The sequence below is a fragment of the Balaenoptera borealis genome (genome assembly GCF_965194805.1).
Source record: "Balaenoptera borealis genome assembly, chromosome: X".
In the NCBI taxonomy this organism is placed as follows: domain Eukaryota; kingdom Metazoa; phylum Chordata; class Mammalia; order Artiodactyla; family Balaenopteridae; genus Balaenoptera; species Balaenoptera borealis.
The window spans coordinates 109,050,183-109,071,396 of NC_138881.1; the positions used below are offsets into that span (position 1 = coordinate 109,050,183).

Genomic DNA, 21,214 nt, shown 5'->3' on the forward strand with positions numbered 1-21,214 from the left:
GCGGAGACCAATGGGCGCGCGACAGCACTCTTCCGGCGCGGCGCAAGCTCCGCGGAGACCAATGGGCGCGCTGCGCCGGGGCTGCGCATGCGTCTTGAGACTTCTCCCGGAAGTCGCTTCCTAGGTTTTGAGCGTGAAGTCGGTTCCTGGCTTCTGAGTGTGAACCCGCAGAGATGAAGTAAGGCCCCAGAGCTTACCCCCGAGGGGAGGTGTCGGGGACGGGCAGCCGGAGGTGGCCTACCGGGGCTGAGGTGATAGAGCATCTGCGGGGCTGAGGGGCGGGAGGGGCGGGAGGGGCGGAGAGACTAGAAAATTAGTCCCCCAGTTTTGCTCTCCTTTACCTCAGGCCGGGCCGCGCTTACTTGTGCGCTTTTCCGTTCCCTGTGCAGCCCTTTAACTAAAGTTAAGCTGATCAACGAGCTGAATGAGCGTGAGGTCCAGCTGGGGGTAGCGGAGAAGGTGTCTTGGCACTCCGAGTACAAGGACAGCGCCTGGATCTTCTTGGGTGAGGCCTACATCTTTCTCCCGTAGGGCTCCTCGTTCTCTCCTGACCTGCTCCCTAACATTTCAGCGTTCCCGCCCTTCAGTCCTCCCGACATTCATCACTCACTTTTATTTCCTTCCGCTCTCTGCCTGTAAATCCGTTTTCCATGTCTTTTTTCTCCCCCATTTCTAGTTTGCTCTTTCTGCCAAGGCAGTGCTCATGATAGGTACTGCTTGTCATTCACTATGCTAAGAATCGTGCCACTTGGTTTCTCAGAGACGATTTTTATCACCCCGCGTCCCCCCATTTATACAGCTAAGGGAACTGAGGTGCAGAGAAGTTAATGGACTTCCTTCCACATAGCTAGTAAGTGGAACAGCCAGAACTATGGGATTCTAGAACTCATGGTCTTAGCCCCTATCCCATATTACTGCCAACTCCCTCCCGCCCCATTCCCCTTCCCTCAGAATTTATTTTCCTCATCTAATTAGCTCCTGCCTTCTATCCATGGTCATATCACCATCTCTGTATTCACTTGTGTCACATCCAGTAATTTGACAGTTTATTCAAAGAGGTTATTGCACCAGACATTGTGCTAAGCATTTTATATCCATTGTTTTATTTAATTCTTATAACGGTTCTGTAAAGTAAGTACTAATATCCCCATTCTACTGATGAGGAAGGAAACATTTGCAGGGGAATTTATTTCCTATGAAATGCTTAACAGTTGACTTTATAATCCTTAGTCTGTGTGAGTTGGGGTTAATATTTGCATATTTAAAGTGATTTTGGATCTTAGCTGTGAATTTGTAGATAAAGAGCACATGAGTTCAAGATATGTTTATGGAATCCAAGTTTTGTGCTGGAAACTATCTGCTTTGTCCAGAAGATTTTGGGTGTGAGGGGGATTAGTTTGGTTAGGGGTGGCCCCGATCTTTCCACTCAAAGTTAATCACTGTTTTTTCTGTACTACTGCTACATCTTCTGTGTGTTTCTGTCATTGCATCAGACTGTGAGTTCTTTGAGGGCAGGCCCTGTTGTTTACTCTTCTTTGCACCCCCAGTGCCTGGCTTGATGCATGCATGGCACATAGTAGACACTTGGTAAATATTTGCTGAACTGAAATGTGTTTTTTTCTTCTAGGAGGGCTTCCTTATGAGCTGACTGAAGGGGACATCATCTGTGTGTTCTCACAGTAAGTCCCCTTTCATTTTCTGCCTTCTCAGTCATCAGAATAGTTTGCTTCCATAACACATTTTATGGCATCACAAAAACCATTTATTTTAATTCTAGGCTGACCGGCCTCCCTGCATGGGGAGGGCTGGAGCTTCTGCTCTAGTTTAGATCAGTCCCAGGACATGGTTCTGGTACTCTCCCAATGTGGAAGATCCAAGAAGTTGGATGATTTAGGAGGCTGTCTTGGGGATTCTGGTCTATTTTTATTGCTTTTTCACTGAGGCCTACACTGGAACAGGCTGGAACTCCCAGGAAGGTACTGTGTTGGCCCATCTCCTCGGGCTCCTACAAACTAGGGGTAACTCATGATCACGGGGCCCTTCTGGGCCCACACCTGTGTGGCATTGTAGGATTAGGGCAAAGCACAGAGGAATTGGGGAAAAAAGCAAAAGGTTTAGGCAATAGTTTGCTTGCTTTGTTTCTAGATTAGTGTAAGGTTAGTGAGCAGAGCCAATCTCTTTAACTGGAGGCTGAGAATCACAGGCTGCTGAGGAATAAGAATGTATAGGAGAACCTTATATTCTTCCTTCTGCTATGGGATGATAGCAGCAGCACTGGGTGGGAGAGGGTCTTGGCAGCTCACACTAGTAGTGGCAGCTGGTAGGAGAGGGGTTGGGTACAACCCCAGAGCTACATAGAGTAGTTAGTCTATAGGGCCAGAGGGCCTTGGCAGCTCACAGGAGCAGAGGGCCATGACTCCTGGGCTGTGTAGCCCTCAGGGGCAGAGGACCATGGTAAAAGGGGTTGGGAAGCAAACACGGCTAGCACACCCTGGCAGAGTCATTGCCATGGCAGGGCATGGTTGGGCCATCCAGTGGGCAGAGGGCCCTGGCTGAGTGGTTGGGCAGCATATAGGGCAGAAGGCCATGGGAAAGAAATTGGGCAAGAAGAAGGCCATGGTAGAGGGCCCTGAGAGGGACAGAGGCTGCTTCCTCCAACTCCTGGGTATTGGGAAGTTCACAGCAGGTACAGCCTATAATTTCCATCCCTTTGTGATACCTCTACCTGATCCAGCCTTCCACCTGGGAGCTGTTTTTGTATTATTTGCATTGAGTGTGTTTATTTCACACAGCTAGTGTGTGTGTTTATTCCAGTTCTCTGTTCTGGCTATACACATTACCCTCCATGAAGATTGCCTTTGTGACTGATAACAGTGGCTTTCAAAAAGTATTTTGTTTTCTGATTATCAGAGTAATGTATAGTCATTATAGAACATTTGGCAATACCTGAAAAAACCATAATTCAAAAAGAGTCATGTACCGAAATGTTCACTGCAGCTCTGTTTACAATAGCCAGGACATGGAAGCAACCTAAGTGTCCATCAACAGATGAATGGATAAAGAAGATGTGCCACATATATACAATGGAATATTACTCAGCCATAAAAAGAAACGAAATTGAGTTATCTGCAGTGAGGTAGATGGACCTAGCGTCTGTCATACAGAGTGAAGTAAGTCAGAAAGAGAAAAACAAATACCGTATACTAACCCATATATATGGAACCAAAAAAAAAAAAAAAAGGTCATGAAGAACCTAGGGGCAAGACGGGAATAAAGATGCAGACCTACTAGAGAATGGACTTGAGGATATGGGGAGGGGGAAGGGTAAGCTGGGACAAAGTGAGAGAGTGGCATGGACATATATACACTACCAAATGTAAAATAGATAGCTAGTGGGAAGCAGCCGCATAGCACAGGGAGATCAGCTGCGTGCTTTGTGACCACCTAGAGGGGTGGGATAGGGAGGGTGGGACGGAGGGAGACGCGGGAGGGGGGAGATGTGGGGATGTGTGTGTGTGTGTGTGTGTGTGTGTGGCTGATTCACTTTGTTGTAGGGCGGAGGCTAACACACCATTGTGGGGCAATTGTGCTCCAATAAAGATGTTAAAAAAAATTTATAGTTATAAAAAAAAACATTTGGCAAAAAGAAAAAGTATAAAGAAGAAAATAGAATGTACTTTAAGGAAAAGCTGTTAACATCTTGGTGTTTTTCTTTATTGTCTTCTTTTCAATGTTGGGCGTTATTTCTAATATTTTGCTGTTATAAATTATACTGCAAAATACATTGTAGTATACACATCTTTGTATGCATCCCTGATGGTTTCCTTAGTGAAATTACTGGATCAGTATGGTAGCATTTTTAAGATGTTTTATAAACATTGCCAAATTACTCTCTGAAAAGGTTGTTTCAGGTTCCACTGAAAAGGTTGTATCAATTTCCACTCTCACTAGAATGCTCATTTTTCTGAATCCGAATCAGTAATGGTTATTTAAAAAAATATTTGCCATACAGCCTCTCAGTATTATTTTACTTTGCCTTTATGTCATCATCAGGGAGGTTGAACATCCTTTCATAGATTTACAGGCCCTTATTATTTCTTTTTCTTTGTAAATTGTCTATTAATATCATTTGCCTATTTTTTTCCCTATTAGTGTATTCCTCATTTTCTTACTGATTTTACAAGAGCCGTTCATGTGTTAAGGATATTAACTTATTGTTGTAACACTTTATCGTGTACTGTATTGCTGTGGACTTATTTTTTGTTTTTAATTTGATGTGTTATACTACATTGCCGTTATTATTATTTCTTGATGCTCAAATTGTCCCAGTTTGGTCTGTAGTAGTCCCTTCAAGCCAACTCCTGTATTCTTTTCTTCTTTTACTTTTTATTTTGAAATAATTTCTGGCTTAAAACAGGAAAGTTATAAAATAGTATAAAGTATACCTGTACCCCCTTCACTTGGAGTCCCAAGATGTTAGCATTTTACCACATATGCTTTGTTATTATTTCGCGCCACCTATACATATTTCTTTTTAACCTTTTGAGAGTCAGTTGCAGACAAGATGCCCATTTACTCCTAAATTCTTCAATGTGTATTTCCCAAAATACAAGTACATTCTCTTGTTTAACCTCAGTATAGTGATCAAATTCAGGAAGTCAACACTGTTACAGTATTATTATCTAATCTATAGACTTTATTCAACTCCACCAGTTGTCCTGATAATGGCTTTTATAGCAAAAGGAAAAAAATGGCTTTCTAGTCCTTAATCTGTGATATAAATTGCAAACGTTTTCTCCTAGTTTGTCATTTGACTTTTGACTTTGCTTATTGTGATCTTTTTGCTATGCAAAATTATTATTTTTTAATTTTTATGCATTCATTTATTCATATGTTTAAATTATGTTATGGTAACATTGACTTTTTAGGGGATGCACAATCTACAGATTTTCCTGAGTGTGGTTTTAGCCACATCCCATAAATTTTGGTATATATTCCCATTTTTGTTATTTTCTAAATAGTCTGCCATTGATTTCTTTATTTTGTTTTACTTTCTCTTTCATCCAGTTGTTAGCTTGGAGAATAGGTTTCAAGTTCTAGGTAGGGTATTTTTTGTTTTAAAATATTATTTCCAGCTGTTTAACATTGTGGTTGGAGAATATGGTCTGTGCTGTTTTTGGAGATGATTGAGGTTTACTTTGAGACATAGTCTACAGTCAATTTTAATATGTGTTTCATGGATTCTTGAGAAGAAACTCTCATCTTTCTGTACAATCAAATATATCTATATATATACTAGTCTGATGTTAATATTTTTAACAATGTAATTGTTATATTATTAGTTATATGTTTATTTGTATTTATATTATATAATTTTATATTAATTAATTCCTCTGGCCTATCTTTCTCAATTTTATGTGTTATGAACTCAAAGTGGTGTGTTAAAATCTCTCATAACTTTCACTCTTACTTGCTCATCCTATTTTTAATTATAATTTTTGATTTGTTGATTTATGCATAAAGTTTCATGACTTTTGATATGTATTAGGACCTTTTTCAGAGCAAAAGAGCCCTCTTAGTCACAGGTAAATGTTTTTTATTGTTGGCCTTGAATTCATCATCTTTTTTTTTTAACATCTTTATTGGAGTATAATTGCTTTACAATGGTGTGTTAGTTTCTGCTTTATAACAGAGTGAATCAGTTATACATATAGATATGTTCCCATATCTCTTCCCTCTTGCATCTCCCTCCCTCCCACCCTCCCTATCCCACCCCTCTAGGTGGTCACAAAGCACAGAGCTGATCTCCCTGTGCTATGCGGTTACTTCCCACTAGCTATCTATTTTACGTTTGGTAGTGTATATATGTTCATGCCACTCTCTCACTTTGTCACATCTTACCCTTCCCCCTCCCCATATCCTCAAGTCCATTCTCTAGTAGGTCTGTGTCTTTATTCCCATCTTGCCACTAGGTTTTTCATGACCACTGTTTTCCCCTTTAGATTCCATATATATGTGTTAGCATACTGTATTTGTTTTTCTCTTTCTGACTTACTTCACTCTGTATGACAGACTCTAGGTCCATCCACCTCACTACAAATAACTCCATTTCATTACTTTTCATGGCTGAATAATATTCCATTGTATATATGTGCCACATCTTCTTTATCCATTCATCTGATGGTGGACATTTAGGTTGCTTCCATGTCCTGGCTATTGTAAATAGAGCTGCAATGAACATTGTGGTACATGACTCTTTTTGAATTATGGTTTTCTCAGGGTATATGCCCAGTAGTGGGATTGCTGGGTCGTATGGTAGTTCTATTTGTAGTTTTTTAAGGAACCTCCATACTGTTCTCCATAGTGGCTGTATCAATTTACATTCCCACCAACAGTGCAAGAGGGTTCGCTTTCCTCCACACCCTCTCCAGCATTTATTGTTTCTAGATTTTTTGATGATGGCCATTCTGACCGGTGTGAGATGATATCGCATTGTAGTTTTGATTTACATTTCTCTAATGATTAATGATGTTGTGCATTCTTTCATGTGTCTGTTGGCCATCTGTATATCTTCTTTGGAGAAATGTCTATTTAGGTCTTCTGCCCATTTTTGGATTGGGTTGTTCGTTTTTTTGTTATTGAGCTGCATGAGCTGCTTGTAAATCTTGGAGATTAATCCTTTGTCAGTTGCTTCATTTGCAAATATTTTCTCCCATTCTGAGGGTTGTCTTTTGGTCTTCTTTATGGTTTCCTTTGCTGTGCAAAAGCTTTTAAGTTTCATTAGGTCCCATTTGTTTATTTGTGTTCTTATTTCCATTTCTCTGGGAGTTGGGTCAAAAAGAATCTTGCTGTGATGTATGTCATAGAGTGTTCTGCCTATGTTTTCCTCTAAGAGTTTGATAGTGTCTGCCCTTACACTTAGGTCTTTAATCCATTTTGAGTTTATTTTTGTGCATGGTGTCAGGGAGTGTTCTAATTTCATACTTTTACATGTACCTGTCCAGTTTTCCCAGCACCACTTATTGAAGAGGCTGTCTTTTCTCCACTGTATATGCTTGCCTCCTTTATCAAAGATAAGGTGACCATATGTGCGTGGGTTTATCTCTGGGCTTTCTATCCTGTTCCATTGATCTATATTTCTGTTTTTGTGCCAGTACCAAACTGTCTTGATTACTGAAGCTTGGTAATATAGTCTGAAGTCAGGGAGCCTGATTCCCCCAGCTCCATTTTTCGTTCTCAAGATTGCTTTGGCTATTTGGGGTCTTTTGTGTTTCCATACAAGTTGTGAAATTTTTTGTTCTAGTTCTGTGAGAAATGCCAGTGGTAGTTTGATAGGGATTGCATTGAATCGGTAGATTGCTTTGGGTAGTAGAGTCATTTTCACAATGTTGATTCTTCCAATCCAGGAACATGGTATATCTCTCCATCTATTTGTATCATCTTTAATTTCTTTCATCAGTGTCTTACAATTTTCTGCATACAGGTCTTTTGTCTCCTTAGGTAGGTTTATTCCTAGATATTTTATTCTTTTTGTTGCAATGGTAAACGGGAGTGTTTTCTTAATTTCACTTTCAGATTTTTCGTCATTAGTGTATAGAAATGCAAGAGATTTCTGTGCATTAATTTTGTATCCTGCTACTTTACCAAATTCATTGATTAGCTCTAGGAGTTTTCTGGTAGCATCTTTAGGATTCTCTATGTATAGTATCATGTCATCTGCAAACAGTGACAGCTTTACTTCTTCTTTTCCGATTTGGATTCCTTTTATTTCTTTGTCTTCTCTGATTGCTGTGGCTAACACTTCCAAAACTATGTTGAATAATAGTGGTGAGAGTGGGCAACCTTGTCTTGTTCCTGATCTTAGTGGAAATGGTTTCAGTTTTTCACCATTGAGGACGATGTTGGCTGTGGGTTTGTCATATATGGCCTTTATTATGTTGAGGAAAGTTCCCTCTATGCCTACTTTCTGCAGGGCTTTTATCATAAATGGGTGTTGAATTTTGTCGAAAGCTTTCTCTGCATCTATTGAGATGATCATATGGTTTTTCTCCTTCAATTTGTTAATATGGTGTATCACATTGATTGATTTGCGTATGTTGAAGAATCCTTGCATTCCTGGGATAAACCCCGCTTGATCATGGTGTATGATCCTTTTAATGTGCTGTTGGATTCTGTTTGCGAGTATTTTGTTGAGGATTTTTGCATCTATGTTCATCAGTGATATTGGCCTGTAGTTTTCTTTCTTTGTGACATCTTTGTCTGGTTTTGGTATCAGGGTGATGGTGGCCTCGTAGAATGAGTTTGGGAGTGTTCCTCCCTCTGCAATATTTTGGAAGAGTTTGAGAAGGATAGGTGTTAGCTCTTCTCTGAATGTTTGATAGAATTCGCCTGTGAAGCCATCTGGTCCTGGGCTTTTGTTTGTTGGAAGGTTTTTAATCACAGTTTCAATTTCAGTGCTTGTGATTGGTCTGTTCATATTTTCTGTTTCTTCCTGGTTCAGTCTCGGCAGTTTGTGCATTTCTAAGCATCTGTCCATTTCTTCCAGGTTGTCCATTTTATTGGCATAGAGTTGCTTGTAGTAATCTCTCTTGATCTTTTGTATTTCTGCAGTGTCAGTGGTTACTTCTCCTTTTTCATTTCTAATTCTATTGATTTGAGTCTTCTCCCTTTTTCTCTTGATGAGTCTGGCTAATGGTTTATCAATTTTGTTTATCTTCTCAAAGAACCAGCTTTTAGTTTCATTGATTTTTGCTATTGTTTCCTTCATTTCTTTTTCATTTATTTCTGACCTAATCTTTATGATTTCTTTCCTTCTGCTGGCTTTGGGGTTTTTTTGTTCTTCTTTCTCTAGTTGCTTTAGGTGCAAGGTTAGGTTGTTTATTCGAGATGTTTCCTGTTTCTTGAGGTAGGCTTGTATTGCTATAAACTTCCCTCTTAGCACTGCTTTTGCTGCGTCCCGTAGGTTTTGGGACGTCGTATCTCCATTGTCATTTGTTTCTAGGTATTTTTTGATTTCCCCTTTGATTTCTTCAGTGATCACTTCGCTATTAAGTAGTGTATTGTGTAGCCTCCATGTGTTTGTATTTTTTACAGATCTTTTCCTGTAATTGATATCTAGTCTCATAGTGTTGTGGTCAGAAAAGATACTTGATACGATTTCAATTATCTTAAATTTACCAAGGTTGATTTGTGACCCAAGATATGATCTATCCTGGAGAATGTTCCATGAGCACTTGAGAAAAATGTGTATTCTGTTGTTTTTGGGTGGAATGTCCTATAAATATCAATTAAGTTCATCTTGTTTAATGTATCATTTAAAGCTTGTGTTTCCTTATTTATTTTCATTTTGGATGATCTGTCCATTGGTGAAAGTGGGGTGTTAAAGTCCCCTACTATGATTGTGTTGCTGTCGATTTCCCCTTTTATGGCTGTTAGTGTTTGCCTTATGTGTTGAGGTGCTCCTATGTTGGGTGCATTAATATTTACAATTGTTATACTTTCCTCTTGGATCGATCCCTTGATCATTATATAGTGTCCTTCTTTGTCTCTTGTAATAGTCTTTATTTTAAAGTCTATTTTGTCTGATATGAGAATTGCTACTCCAGCTTTCTTTTGATTTCCATTTGCATGGAATATCTTTTTCCATCCCCTCACTTTCAGTCTGTATGTGTCTCTAGGTCTGAAGTGGGTCTCTTGTAGACAGCATATATATGGGTCTTGTTTTTGTATCCATTCAGCCAGTCTGTGTCTTTTGGTGTGAGCATTTAATCCATTTACATTCAAGGTAATTATCGATATGTATGTTCCTATTCCCATTTTCTTAAATGTTTTGGGTTTGTTATTGTAGGTGTTTTCCTTCTCTTGTGTTTCTTGCCTAGAGAAGTTCCTTTAGCATTTGTTGTAAAGCTGGTTTGGTGGTGCTGAACTCTCTCAGCTTTTGCTTGTCTGTAAAGGTTTTAATTTCTCCATCAAATCTGAATGAGATCCTTGCTGGGTAGGGTAATCTTGGTTGTAGGTTTTTCTCCTTCATCACTTTAAGTATATCCTGCCACTCCCTTCTGGCTTGCAGAGTTTCTGCTGAAAGGTCAGATGTTAACCTTATGGGGATTCCCTTGTGTGTTATTTGTTGTTTTTCCCTTGCTGCTTTTAATATGTTTTCCTTATATTTAATTTTTGACAGTTTGATTAATATGTGTCTTGGCGTGTTTCTCCTTGGATTTATCCTGTATGGGACTCTCTGTGCTTCCAGGACTTGATTAACTATTTCCTTTCCCATATTAGGGAAGTTTTCAATGATAATCTCTTCACATATTTTCTCAGTCCCTTTCTTTTTCTCTTCTTCTGGGACCCCTATAATTCGAATGTTGGTGCGTTTAATGTTGTCCCAGAAGTCTCTGAGGCTGTTCTCAGTTCTTTTCATTCTTTTTTCTTTATTCTGCTCTGCAGTAGTTATTTCCACCATTTTATCTTCCAGGTCACTTATCCTTTCTTCTGCCTCAGTTATTCTGCTATTGATCCCTTCTAGAGTATTTTTAATTTCATTTATTGTGTGTTTCATCATTGCTTCGTTCCTCTTTAGTTCTCCTAAGTCCTTGTTAAATATTTCTTGCATTTTGTCTATTCTATTTCCAAGATTTTGGATCATCTTTACTATCATTATTCTGAATTCTTTTTCAGGTAGACTGCCTATTTCCTCTTCATTTGTTAGGTCTGGTGTGTTTTTACCTTGCTCCTTCATCTGCTGTGTATTTTTCTGTCTTCTCATTTTGCTTATCTTACTGTGTTTGGGGTCTCCTTTTCGCAGGCTGCAAGTTCGTAGTTCCTGTTGTTTTTGGTATCTGTCCCCAGTGGCTAAGGTTGGTTCAGTGGGTTGTGTAGGCTTCCTGGTGGAGGGGACTAGTGCCTGAGTTCTGCTGGATGAGGCTGGATCTTGCCTTTCTTGTGGGCAGGTCCACGTCTGGTGGTGTGTTTTGGGGTGTCTGTGGCCTTATTATGATTTTAGGCAGCCTCTCTGCTAAGCAGTGGGGTTGTGTTCCTGTCTTGCTAGTTGTTTGGCATAGGGTGTCCAGCACTATAGCTTGCTGGTCATTGAGTGAAGCTGAGTCTTGGTGTTTAGATGGAGATCTCTGGGAGATTTTCGTCGTTTGGTGTTACGTGGAGCTGGGAGGTCTCTTGTGGACCAGTGTCCTGAAGTTGGCTCTCCCACCTCAGAGGCACAGCCCTGACGCCTGGCTGGAGCACCAAGAGTCTTTCCTCCACACGGCTCCGAATAAAAGGGAGAAAAAATAGAAAGAAAAAAAGAAAGAGGATAAAATAAAATAAAGTAAGATAAAATAAAGTTATTAAAATAAAAAATAAAAAATAATTATTAAGAAAAAAAGAAAAAAAAATTTTTAAAGTAAAAAAACAAAAAAAAACAAAAAAACCCAAACAAACAAAAACGGACGGACAGAACCCTAGGACAAATGGTGAAAGCAAAGCTATACAGACAAAATCTCACACAGAAGCATACACATACACACTCACAAAAAGAGGAAAAGGGGAAAAAATAATATATCTTGCTCCCAGAGTCCTCCTCCTCAATTTGTGATGATTCATTGTCTATTCAGGTAGTCCACAGATGCAGGTACATCAAGTTGTTTGTGGAGCTTTAATCCGCTGCTTCTGAGGCTGCTGGGAGAGATTTCCCTTTCTCTTCTTTGTTCGCATACCTCCCGGGTTTCAGCTTTGGATTTGGACCCGCTTCTGCGTGTAGGTTGCCTGATGGTGTCTGTTCTTCGTTCACACAGGACGGGGTTAAAGGAGCAGCTGCTTTGGGGGCTGTGGCTCACTCAGGCCAGGGGGAGGGAAGGGTACGGATGCAGGGTGAGCCTGCGGCGGCAGAGGCCAGTGTGACGTTGCAGCAGCCTGAGGCGCGCCGTGCGTTCTCCCGGGGAAGTTGTCCCTGGATCACGGTACCCTGGCAGTGGCGGGCTGCACAGGCTCCCGGGAGGGCAGGCGTGGATAGTGACCTATGCTTGCCCATAGGCTTCTTGGTGGCGGCAGCAGCAGCCTTAGCGTTTCATGCGCGTCTCTGGGGTCCGCGCTGATAGCCGTGGCTCGCGCCTGTCTGGAGCTCCTTTAAGCGGCGCTCTTAATCCCCTCTCTTCGCACACCAGGAAACAAAGAGGCAAGAAAAAGTCTCTTGCCTGTTCGGCAGCTCCAGACCTTTTCCCAGACTCCCTCCCGGCTAGCTGTGGTGCGCTAACCCCTTCAGGCTTTGTTCACGCCGCCAACCCCAGTCCTCTCCCTGCAATCCGACCAAAGCCCGAGCCTCAGCTTCCAGCTCCCGCCCGCCCCAGCGGTTGAGCAGACAAGCCTCTCGGGCTGGTGAGTGCTGCTCGGCACCGATCCTCTGTGCGCGAATCTCTCCGCTTTGCCCTCCGCACCCCTGTTGCTGCATTCTCCTCCATGGCTCCGAAGCTTCTCCCCTCTGCTACTCGCAGTCTCCGCCCGCGAAGGGGCTTCCTAGTGTGTGGAAACCTTTCCTCCTTCACAGCTCCCTCCCACTGGTGCAGGTCCCATCTCTATTCTTTTGTCTCTGTTGTTTCTTTTTTCTTTTGCCCTACCCAGGTAGTGGGGAGTTTCTTGCCTTTTGGGAGGTCTGACATCTTCTGCCAGCATTCAGTGGGTGTTTTATAGGAGCAGTTCTACGTGTAGATGTATTTCTGATGTATCTGTGGGGAGGAAGGTGATCTCCGCGTCTTACTCTTCCGCCATCTTCTTAAGCCTCATCTTTGATCTTAATACTACCACCCATTTTTTAATTGGGTGTTCTTGATATATCTTTGTCTAACTTTTTATTTTTAACCTTTCTTTGTCATCTTGTTCTAGATGTGTCTCCCATACGGACTATATTATTTGAATTGTGTTTTATCATCCAATCTGAAAGTTTTTGCATTTTAAATCAACAGTGTCTTACTCTTTTATAAAATAAATAGATATGGCGAAATTGTTAACATTAACCTGGTACGGGACAAGAAGACTGGGAAATCCAAAGGATTCTGTTTCCTCTGCTATGAAGACCAGAGGAGCACAATTCTGGCTGTTGACAATTTTAATGGGATCAAGGTGAGTATGCTTACTAAGCAGAACTTTTCCTTCATGTAGGGCTTCAGTTTCATTTCCCACCTGATAGCCACAGGCTCAAGGGCAGTACTGGTCAGCTGGGTGTGTTGTGAAGGTTGCAGAGGTGTGGGGACATATTGACCAGGAAATGATCCCAGGAAATAATTCCATTGGCTCATGACTCTGCCAGCACTTGTTCCTTTTACCCATCTCTTAGCAAACCGTCTCCTCAGGAGCATAGGTACCATGACCCCCCACTCCCCTTCACCCGGCACCCAACCAGGTCTCTATTTTTCACCTTTCCCTCCTCACAGTCCACTCTCATTTCTGGTATACTGAAGAACAAAGAGACTAGCAAACGCTGCTCTTCCATGCCGTCCTGTGTCAGGAAATTTGGGGCTCCATCATGGTTTCATGGCTGAGGACATAGCCATGTATGTCTGTCATATGTCTCCACTGACTTAGCAGTACTGGGCCCTGGAAATTCTCTAGTTAAAATCTCATGACAAATTCTACAAAAGTAACTCATTCTGAAGTTTTCTCTCCTCTGTTCCCCTCTCTCTTCCACCCTTGTAAGTGAGACATTGGGCTGAGAGAAGGGGATGGGGCAAGTCAGGCTTATCTGTGCTCCACGTGGTCCCTCTGCTTGTTTAGGAAAAGCACTGCCATTGAACGAGCATTGTCACAGGTCAGAGGGGTAACTCTTGACTTGGAGAGTTTGTCACTGACTGCACCAGTGTGGAACAACTGGAGATTATAGGACAGGGTGGAAAAAGGTTATAGGCTTGATTTTTAAGAGAGCCAGCAGTGAAAGGGAGTCACCATAAAGGGAAGGTTTTCAAAAATATTTTGAAATGGGGAATAGGATAGATGATAGAAAGTGCTCAGGCTTAAAGGTAAGAGTAAAAACTTGCTCTTGAATGGAACAGGAAAAGCCAGACAATTCAAATTTCAGATGGCTTTGTCTATAGAATAAGTCTGTATCTGCCTGAATGTTTTTGTTTTAAGTAAGGAGTCAATTTTTTGTTGTTCACCTGGAGAGTTGTGCTTTGCAGTGATAGTATCAGTGTGAGCCAGTTGTTCCAGTATGCTGGGGGTAGAGCAGGGTGTGAGGGCTTAAGGAAAGAGAAAGTAGTCCTTTCTAGATTCCTTCCCCCCTCCCAACTATTGGTCTGCTTTGGCCTCGTCCTAATTGCTGTGTCGAGAAAGCAGCTGTAGCATTGAGCTCAATTTCAGGAATTCCCTCTTGCTGCCAGGCTTTTTCATGGTATGTTTCACTGTGGGTGTTACAGATTGAGGGTAATTCATTGTTTGTGTGTCTGAACTCTTACAGTTTTCCGAGCTGCTTGTGCTTTGGGGCAGTACTTCCCAGGCTCTTTTCACTTCATGGCACACGTAGAACATGAAGATATTAGTATGACACTCTGGGGTAAACTGATGAGGCTGCCTAGTACAACTGCCCTGGGGGCTCCAGCTGCCCCAGGCCCCACCTGGCTGCCCCAAGGACTGAGCGAATTAATGTGTAGGGATATGTGCCGTGACACACCAGTTGGGCAGGTCTGCTTTCGAGATTTCCTGAGAAATAGAATAGCAGGAGGGTAATGGGTATGGTTCAAACCATGGATTTCTGCAGCTGGGTTCAAATAGTTAGATAGGAGGGCTGTCTTTGCTGAAGCATTGCCTGTCTGTCTTAGATCAAAGGAAGAACTATCCGAGTGGATCATGTGTCTAACTATCGGGCTCCTAAGAACTCAGAAGAAATGGATGATGTGACCAAAGAGCTGCAGGAGAGGGGCTGTGGGGCTCACACTCCCTCACTGAGTTCATCTGAGGGCTCTGAAGATGGCAAACCCACCAGAAAACACAAAAAAGGTAAAGCATTAAGGCCCAAGAGAAGACTCTGGGTAGGCTTAGTGTTTGCTCTTCTTAGCATTCACTGAGAGTTGGTAATCAGTTCTTAAGTGTGAAGGGGGAAGGTTGTGGGGAAGCTTACTTTAATTGGGAAAGGAGAGGTATCAGCAGAAGGCTAATGGTATGGGCTGAATTCTGTCCACCAAAACACATATGTTGAAGTCCTAACTGCCCCCCCCCCCCCCCGTAACTCAGAATGTGACTGTATTTGGAGGTAGGGTCTTTTTTTTTTTTTTAAATTAATTAATTAATTAATTTTTGGCTGTGTTGGGTCTTTGTTTCTGTGCGAGGGCTTTCTCCAGTTGCGGCGAGTGGGGGCCACTCTTCATCGCGGTGCGCAGGCCTATCACTGTCACGGCCTCTCCCGTTGCGGAGCACAGGCTCCAGACGCGCAGGCTCAGTAGTTGTGGCTCACGGGCCTAGTTGCTCCGCGGCATGTGGGATCTTCCCAGACCAGGGCTCGAACCCGTGTCCCCTGCATTGGCAGGCGGATTCTTAACCACTGCGCCACCAGGGAAGCCCAAGAGGTAGGGTCTTTAAAGAGATAATTAAGAGTGGGAGTTGCCTTATACAGCAACTTGACATATCAAGGGTGACAGACATCCAGCTTGGCTTCTCGGAGGCACTTTTCTGGAAGTAGAGACTGTGACTGCTTCACGCTGCTGCCAAGGATGCTTTCCTTTTGCATGTCCTCCATCTTTTCCATCTTCCTTTTCTTATTTTGCCCTTCTTGTCCTCCAGACAGAAAGGAAAAAAAGAAAAGAAAGAAAGACAAAGAGAAGACTGACCAGGAGGTACAGGCAGAGCAGCCAGCCTCCTCTTCATCACCCAGAAGCAAGATGATAAAGGAAAAGGATGACCCTGGCTCTAAAAAGCACAGTGGCAAGAACTCAGAGAGGGGTCAGAAGTCAGAGTCCAGGGAGGTGCGGAAGCCCCACCCCAGCTCCCCTGAGATCAGGACGACCTGCCGTGGTGGAACAGAGGACCGAGAGAGGGAGCCGAGGAAGGAGAAGCCCAAGCACGAACACAAGTCATCAAGCAGGAAGGAAGAGAGAGAAGACAAGAACAGAGATAGAGACAGAGGTCGAAGCTCAGAGGCACATTGCAGCTGGCACAGTGGGCGCTCTGAGGGGCATAGTCACAGAAGTAGAAGTAGGAGTCAAGATAAATCCCACAGGCATAAAAGGGCCCGGCACTCCCGGGACCGGGAGTCCTCTAATCCTAGTGACCACAGGCATCACTGAAGCCACAGCCTGTTCAGCTGCATGGTAGAATTGGAAATGAATTGTGTTTTTAAAATGCAGTGAAATTCAGTTATGCTTTTACTATTTCTATATGTAAAATATCTGAGGATGCGTTCTTTTAATCCCTTGAGTGTTAGAATCATTGAGAGAGCTGTAGTTTTTATTTTATTTTTTTATTTTAATTTTTAATTTTTATTTATTTTTTTAGAGCTGTAGTTTTTAACGGCTAAATGTCCTGGATTTTTGAGCAAAATCCATTGTCCCTGGGAATATACTTGGTACTTTTGGTACTTAACCAGAGTATGTATCCTAAATTTGGTTTCATAAATATGGCCCTTGATTTTGTGACCCCAATTTATGATGAAATGGCCAGGAAGGGGAAATACCAGGCAATTCTAGAATTCCAGTCTTTGTGAGATATTTAGAACCCTTGCAGTAACCTTTCCAGTTGGCAGGTATAACCATAGAGTAGAGAAGTGTGGCTTCACTAGGCTCAGAAAGCTTGCTGTGAATGTGGTAAGGATTCTTAACATCAGCCTGCTCCCTTCCCACCTCCCCTCCCCCGCCCTTTTTATGAAATTTTAGACTTTTGTTTGTTTTTGTTTTGGTTGATATATCTCCACATCTTTTCCTTACAACTTATTTATTTATTTTATTGAGAAGAAATTAACGTAAAATTAACCATTTTAAAGGGAACATTCAGTGGCATTTGGTGCATTCACAGTGTTGTAAAACCACCAACCCTATCTAGTTCCAAAACACTTTCATCATCCCAAAATGAAACCCTGTACCCATTAAGCAGCTACTCCCCATTCCCTCTTCCTCCTTGTCCCTGGCAACCACCAATCTGCTTTCCATTTCTATAGATTTACCTATTCTGGACATTTCATATAAGTGGAATCATGTAACATGTGGCCTTTTGTGTTTGGTGCCTTTCACTTAGTATCATGTTTTTGAGGTTCATCCATATTGTATCAGTACTTCATTCCTTTTTATGGATAATGTCCCATTGTATGGATATTCCAGATTTTGTTTACCCATTCCTGAGTGGATGGACATGTGGGTTGTTTCCACCTTTTGGCTAGCCAGCTCCCTTTTCATGTTCCAGACATACCAGACTGCTTCTGGGCTTAGTCTGCTTTTCGAGTAGCTGCTCTTGATGAGATGGGAACATTTTGTCGGCTCCATTGTGTATCTAGCTGATCTGCTTGGTAGTTCTTTCTCATTTTGAGATTCTTTTTTATCAGTCAGTCCCTTATGAGTTTGATAAGAAGTAGTTCACAGGCCCTTAATACCCCTGCTGAATTATTAAAGTGGAATTTGTGACCCTGTAAAACAGAGGACTAGAGCTTTAATAGTGAATGCACTAAGTTAGGTTACGTGGTGTGTTAGTATGGGTCCTAGATTAGATGTGCAAGAAATTTTGGGGTTGGGATGCCCATGAAGGAAAATGGAGAGGGAGCTGGAGGAGTCTGGGAAAGCTGTCAGACAATGATGTAGGTCTAACTTCTTGGAGAAGAAAGGGAAGGAATGAAGGAAGTTGTGTAGGAAAAGTCCTACACTGCTGTGGAGTTCTAAGAATATTTCAGCAAGACCAGTGGTGAGCCCTTGAGCCAAAGACACCTGTCAGAGGAGTCCCGCTAGATGAGCCTTGGTAAGCAGGAATCCTTGCTGTTGGGCCTCCATCAGCCATTGTGGCCCCTCGTCTTATGTGTCCATCATGCCAGTTGTGTGGTAACTGATGAAGGCCCCTGCACCTGGCTGAGTCATTGTATCTGCTTGGTGGTTCAGTGCCTCTTCTGTGATAGATGTTTTCTGATGGGTGTTAACATGTGATGCAGAAATCTTCACACTTTGCCTGAGGAACCTCCCTCAATCCCCTGTTTCTCCACTCTTGTCTTTTTCAGCTTGTAGATCTTGAGTGATACCCTTGTTGGCTCTCTGTATTGCTTCTAGGGACACCATGGTCCATTCGTGCCATCTCCACGAGTCCCTTTGGGTAAAGCCCCCTTGGCTGCCCTTCAGACCGTGTGGTTCATTTTGGTATTTGTGGCCTCCTGGCTTCTGGTGGATAAGCACCTCTACCTGGGTGCCTTACTCTGGGGCTGCAGCTCTGTGATGGTCTCTTACTGCCATCCCTGGCCTGCAGAGGAGGCCACCTCTGAACCTAGTGATGCTGGTGCCCCTTTCACCAGTGTGTTCCTGATGGCCTCGGTGAATGGGATGTCTTCTGGGCCCCCCTGTGGAACACTACCCTCTGGTGAGGTTTTTGACCTCATGTAATCTCTCTACTCCAGCATACCTCCCCACCTCGGCCTTTTCATTCATTCTTTGGTCCCTTGCCAGGACAGCTCAGGTGTTTCTACTTTGCTTAGTGGTGGCCAGCACTTTCTCCAGTCCTCTAAGAGCCACCTTAGTAGAGACTGCTCACCCCCAGCAGTCCTTGCCAGGGAGGGGGTTAAATCCTGTATACTGAGAAAGTGCTCCCAAGTCTGAATTCTTGCTTTTCTGGCCTTCTTGATACAGCACCCTTGAAAGGCAAACCCAGTGTTTCCTTGGTTCCTGTCAGTACCTGCCAGTTAATTCTTGCAGCTTTTTGGTGTATACTCTCTCCTTTATTAGGCCCGGTACTTCCCCAGCCAGGTAAAGCTGGAATTTAATCCTAGTTATCAGTTTGATAACCAGGAGAGAGGCTGGACACAGCTCCTTGGGGGAGGGGGTGGGACCGATTGCCTGGTGGGGGGAGCAGCTGCTGTAGCATCTTCCAGCATGGGGTATGCTAGCTCTTATTTGGGAAGAGTGGTTCCCTCTGCAAACTGAGGGCTGGGTGGGGGTGTCTGCAGAGCCAACACTTTCAGGGATGTCTGGCCAGATGTTCCTACCCCGTGCTTCAGGGCCTCAGGGTTTAACAACCACATGAAGTCATGTGGCCCTGACTGCAGCAAAGCAGACCTGCCACATGTTAAATATTGAGTATTTAATCTCCCTGGAGTTCTGCAACTCTTATGGCCTCTTTGTTGCTCTGCTGTGTCCACTCCTCCACTGCAGGAACTAAGGACCTTTTTGGAAGCTCCACAGAGGCCCTCTGGCTCTCACACTTAGCCTTTAGCTACTTACTAACTCTCATCCATTTCTCACTACCCTGCTGCAGGGCATCAGTACAACTTAACACTGTCCAGCCATTTCCACTGTTTCTGTAGGCCTTATTCCTGCCCTATTTTCTTTTTTTTTTTGGTTTATTTTATTTTATTATTATTATTTTTTAACATCTTTATTGGAGTATAATTGCTTTACAATGGTGTGTTAGTTTCTGCTTCATAACAAAGTGAATCAGTTATACGTATACATATGTTCCCATATCTCTTCCCTCTTGCATCTCCCTCCCTCCCACCCTCCCTATCCCACCCCTCTAGGTGGTCACAAAGCACCGAGCCGATCTCTCTGTGCTATGCGGCTGCTTCCCACTAGCTATCTGTTTTACGTTTGGTAGTGTATATATGTCCATGCCACTCTCTTACTTTGTCCCAGCTTACCCTTCCCCCTCCCCATATCCTCAAGTCCATTGTCTAGTAGGTCTGCGTCTTTATTCCCGTCTTGCCCCTAGGTTCTTCATGACCATTTTTTTTTTTTAGATTCCATATATATGGGTTAGTATACGGTATTTGTTTTTCTCTTTCTGACTTACTTCACTCTGTATGACAGACTCTAGGTCCATCCTCCTCAGTACAAATAACTCAATTTCATTTCTTTTTATGGCTGAGTAATATTCCATTGTATATATGTGCCACATCTTCTTTATCCATTCATCTGTTGATGGACACTTAGGTTGCTTCCATGTCCTGGCTATTGTAAATAGAGCTGCAAAGAACATTGTGGTACGTGACTCTTTTTGAATTATGGTTTTCTCAGGGTATATGCCCAGTAGTGGGATTGCTGGGTCATATGGTAGTTCTATTTTTAGTTTTTTAAGGAACCTCCATACTGCTCTCCATAGTGGCTGAATGAATTTACATTCCCACCAACAGTGCAAGAGGGTTCCCTTTTCTCCACACCCTCTCCAGCATTTATTGTTTCTAGATTTTTTGATGATGGCCATTCTGACCAGTGTGAGATGATATCTCATTGTAGTTTTGATTTGCATTTCTGTAATGATTAATGATATTGAGCATTCTTTCATGTGTTTGTTGGCAATCTGTATATCTTCTTTGGAGAAATGTCTGTTTAGGTCTTCTGCCCATTTTTGGATTGGGTTGTTTGTTTTTTTGATATTGAGCTTCAAGCTCATACATTCTTTTTTTTTTTTTTTTTTTTTTTTTTCATACATTCTTAATGTATTTTGGCCAGCAGGCTTTGAACAGCTATGGTAGGTGCCTTTCCTACCACTCTGCTGCTCACCTTTTGACATTTAGTTCATTAGACAAAAGAGCATTTTAAAAAATGAGGACTGACTTTATTTGAAGCTACAAATGCAGCCATTGAAACAGACCGAAGCAGTGACATCAGGGCATAGTAGCTGTCAGATAGCATGTGCGCATTCTCTCTCTCCTTCCATTCTCACCTCCCTCTCTCTCTTCGTCTCTCTGTTTTCTGCCTTTTTGAGGGAGGATGTTCAATTAGACTTCCTTCTAAAGTCATCTGATAATACACTTGTTATCCATAGACTATCTTGAGGAGGGTACTCGGTCCATTGGTAATAGAAATTGCTTCTGGAGAGGAGAACTAGGTAGCAGCTGGGAGAGGAGAGGGAAAGAGCCTTACTTTGCACTGTACCTTTTGTAAGTTTTTTTTTTTCCCACACACACGCACTGTATTTTATTTTTACAAGAGATAAATAGACTGACACCAAGCATTGTACATGGATGACCACAACAAAAGCAACAATGATTGCAATTACCAAACATGAAACCCACTCATACTATGTCATAATATTGACATTCAGTCCAGTAATCCTC

At 42.5% G+C, this 21,214-nt stretch overlaps 1 protein-coding gene across 2 annotated transcripts; it reads left to right on the top strand.

The window, feature by feature from the left end:
* The first annotated feature begins 74 nt into the window (after positions 1-74).
* Positions 75-16,853, top strand: RBMX2 (RNA binding motif protein X-linked 2). 2 transcript variants are annotated; one of them, XM_082377964.1, is made up of 6 exons: positions 75-178; positions 390-505; positions 1,628-1,679; positions 12,954-13,110; positions 14,802-14,979; positions 15,760-16,853. In XM_082377964.1, the coding sequence occupies exons 1-6, from the start codon at positions 174-176 to the stop codon at positions 16,260-16,262; spliced, it is 1,011 nt and encodes a 336-aa protein (XP_082234090.1). In that variant the 5' UTR covers positions 75-173; the 3' UTR covers positions 16,263-16,853. The 2 variants fall into 2 exon arrangements, with proteins under 2 accessions (XP_082234090.1, XP_082234091.1); XM_082377965.1 differs by having other exon boundaries at positions 79-178; positions 12,981-13,110.
* The last annotated feature ends 4,361 nt before the right edge of the window (positions 16,854-21,214 follow it).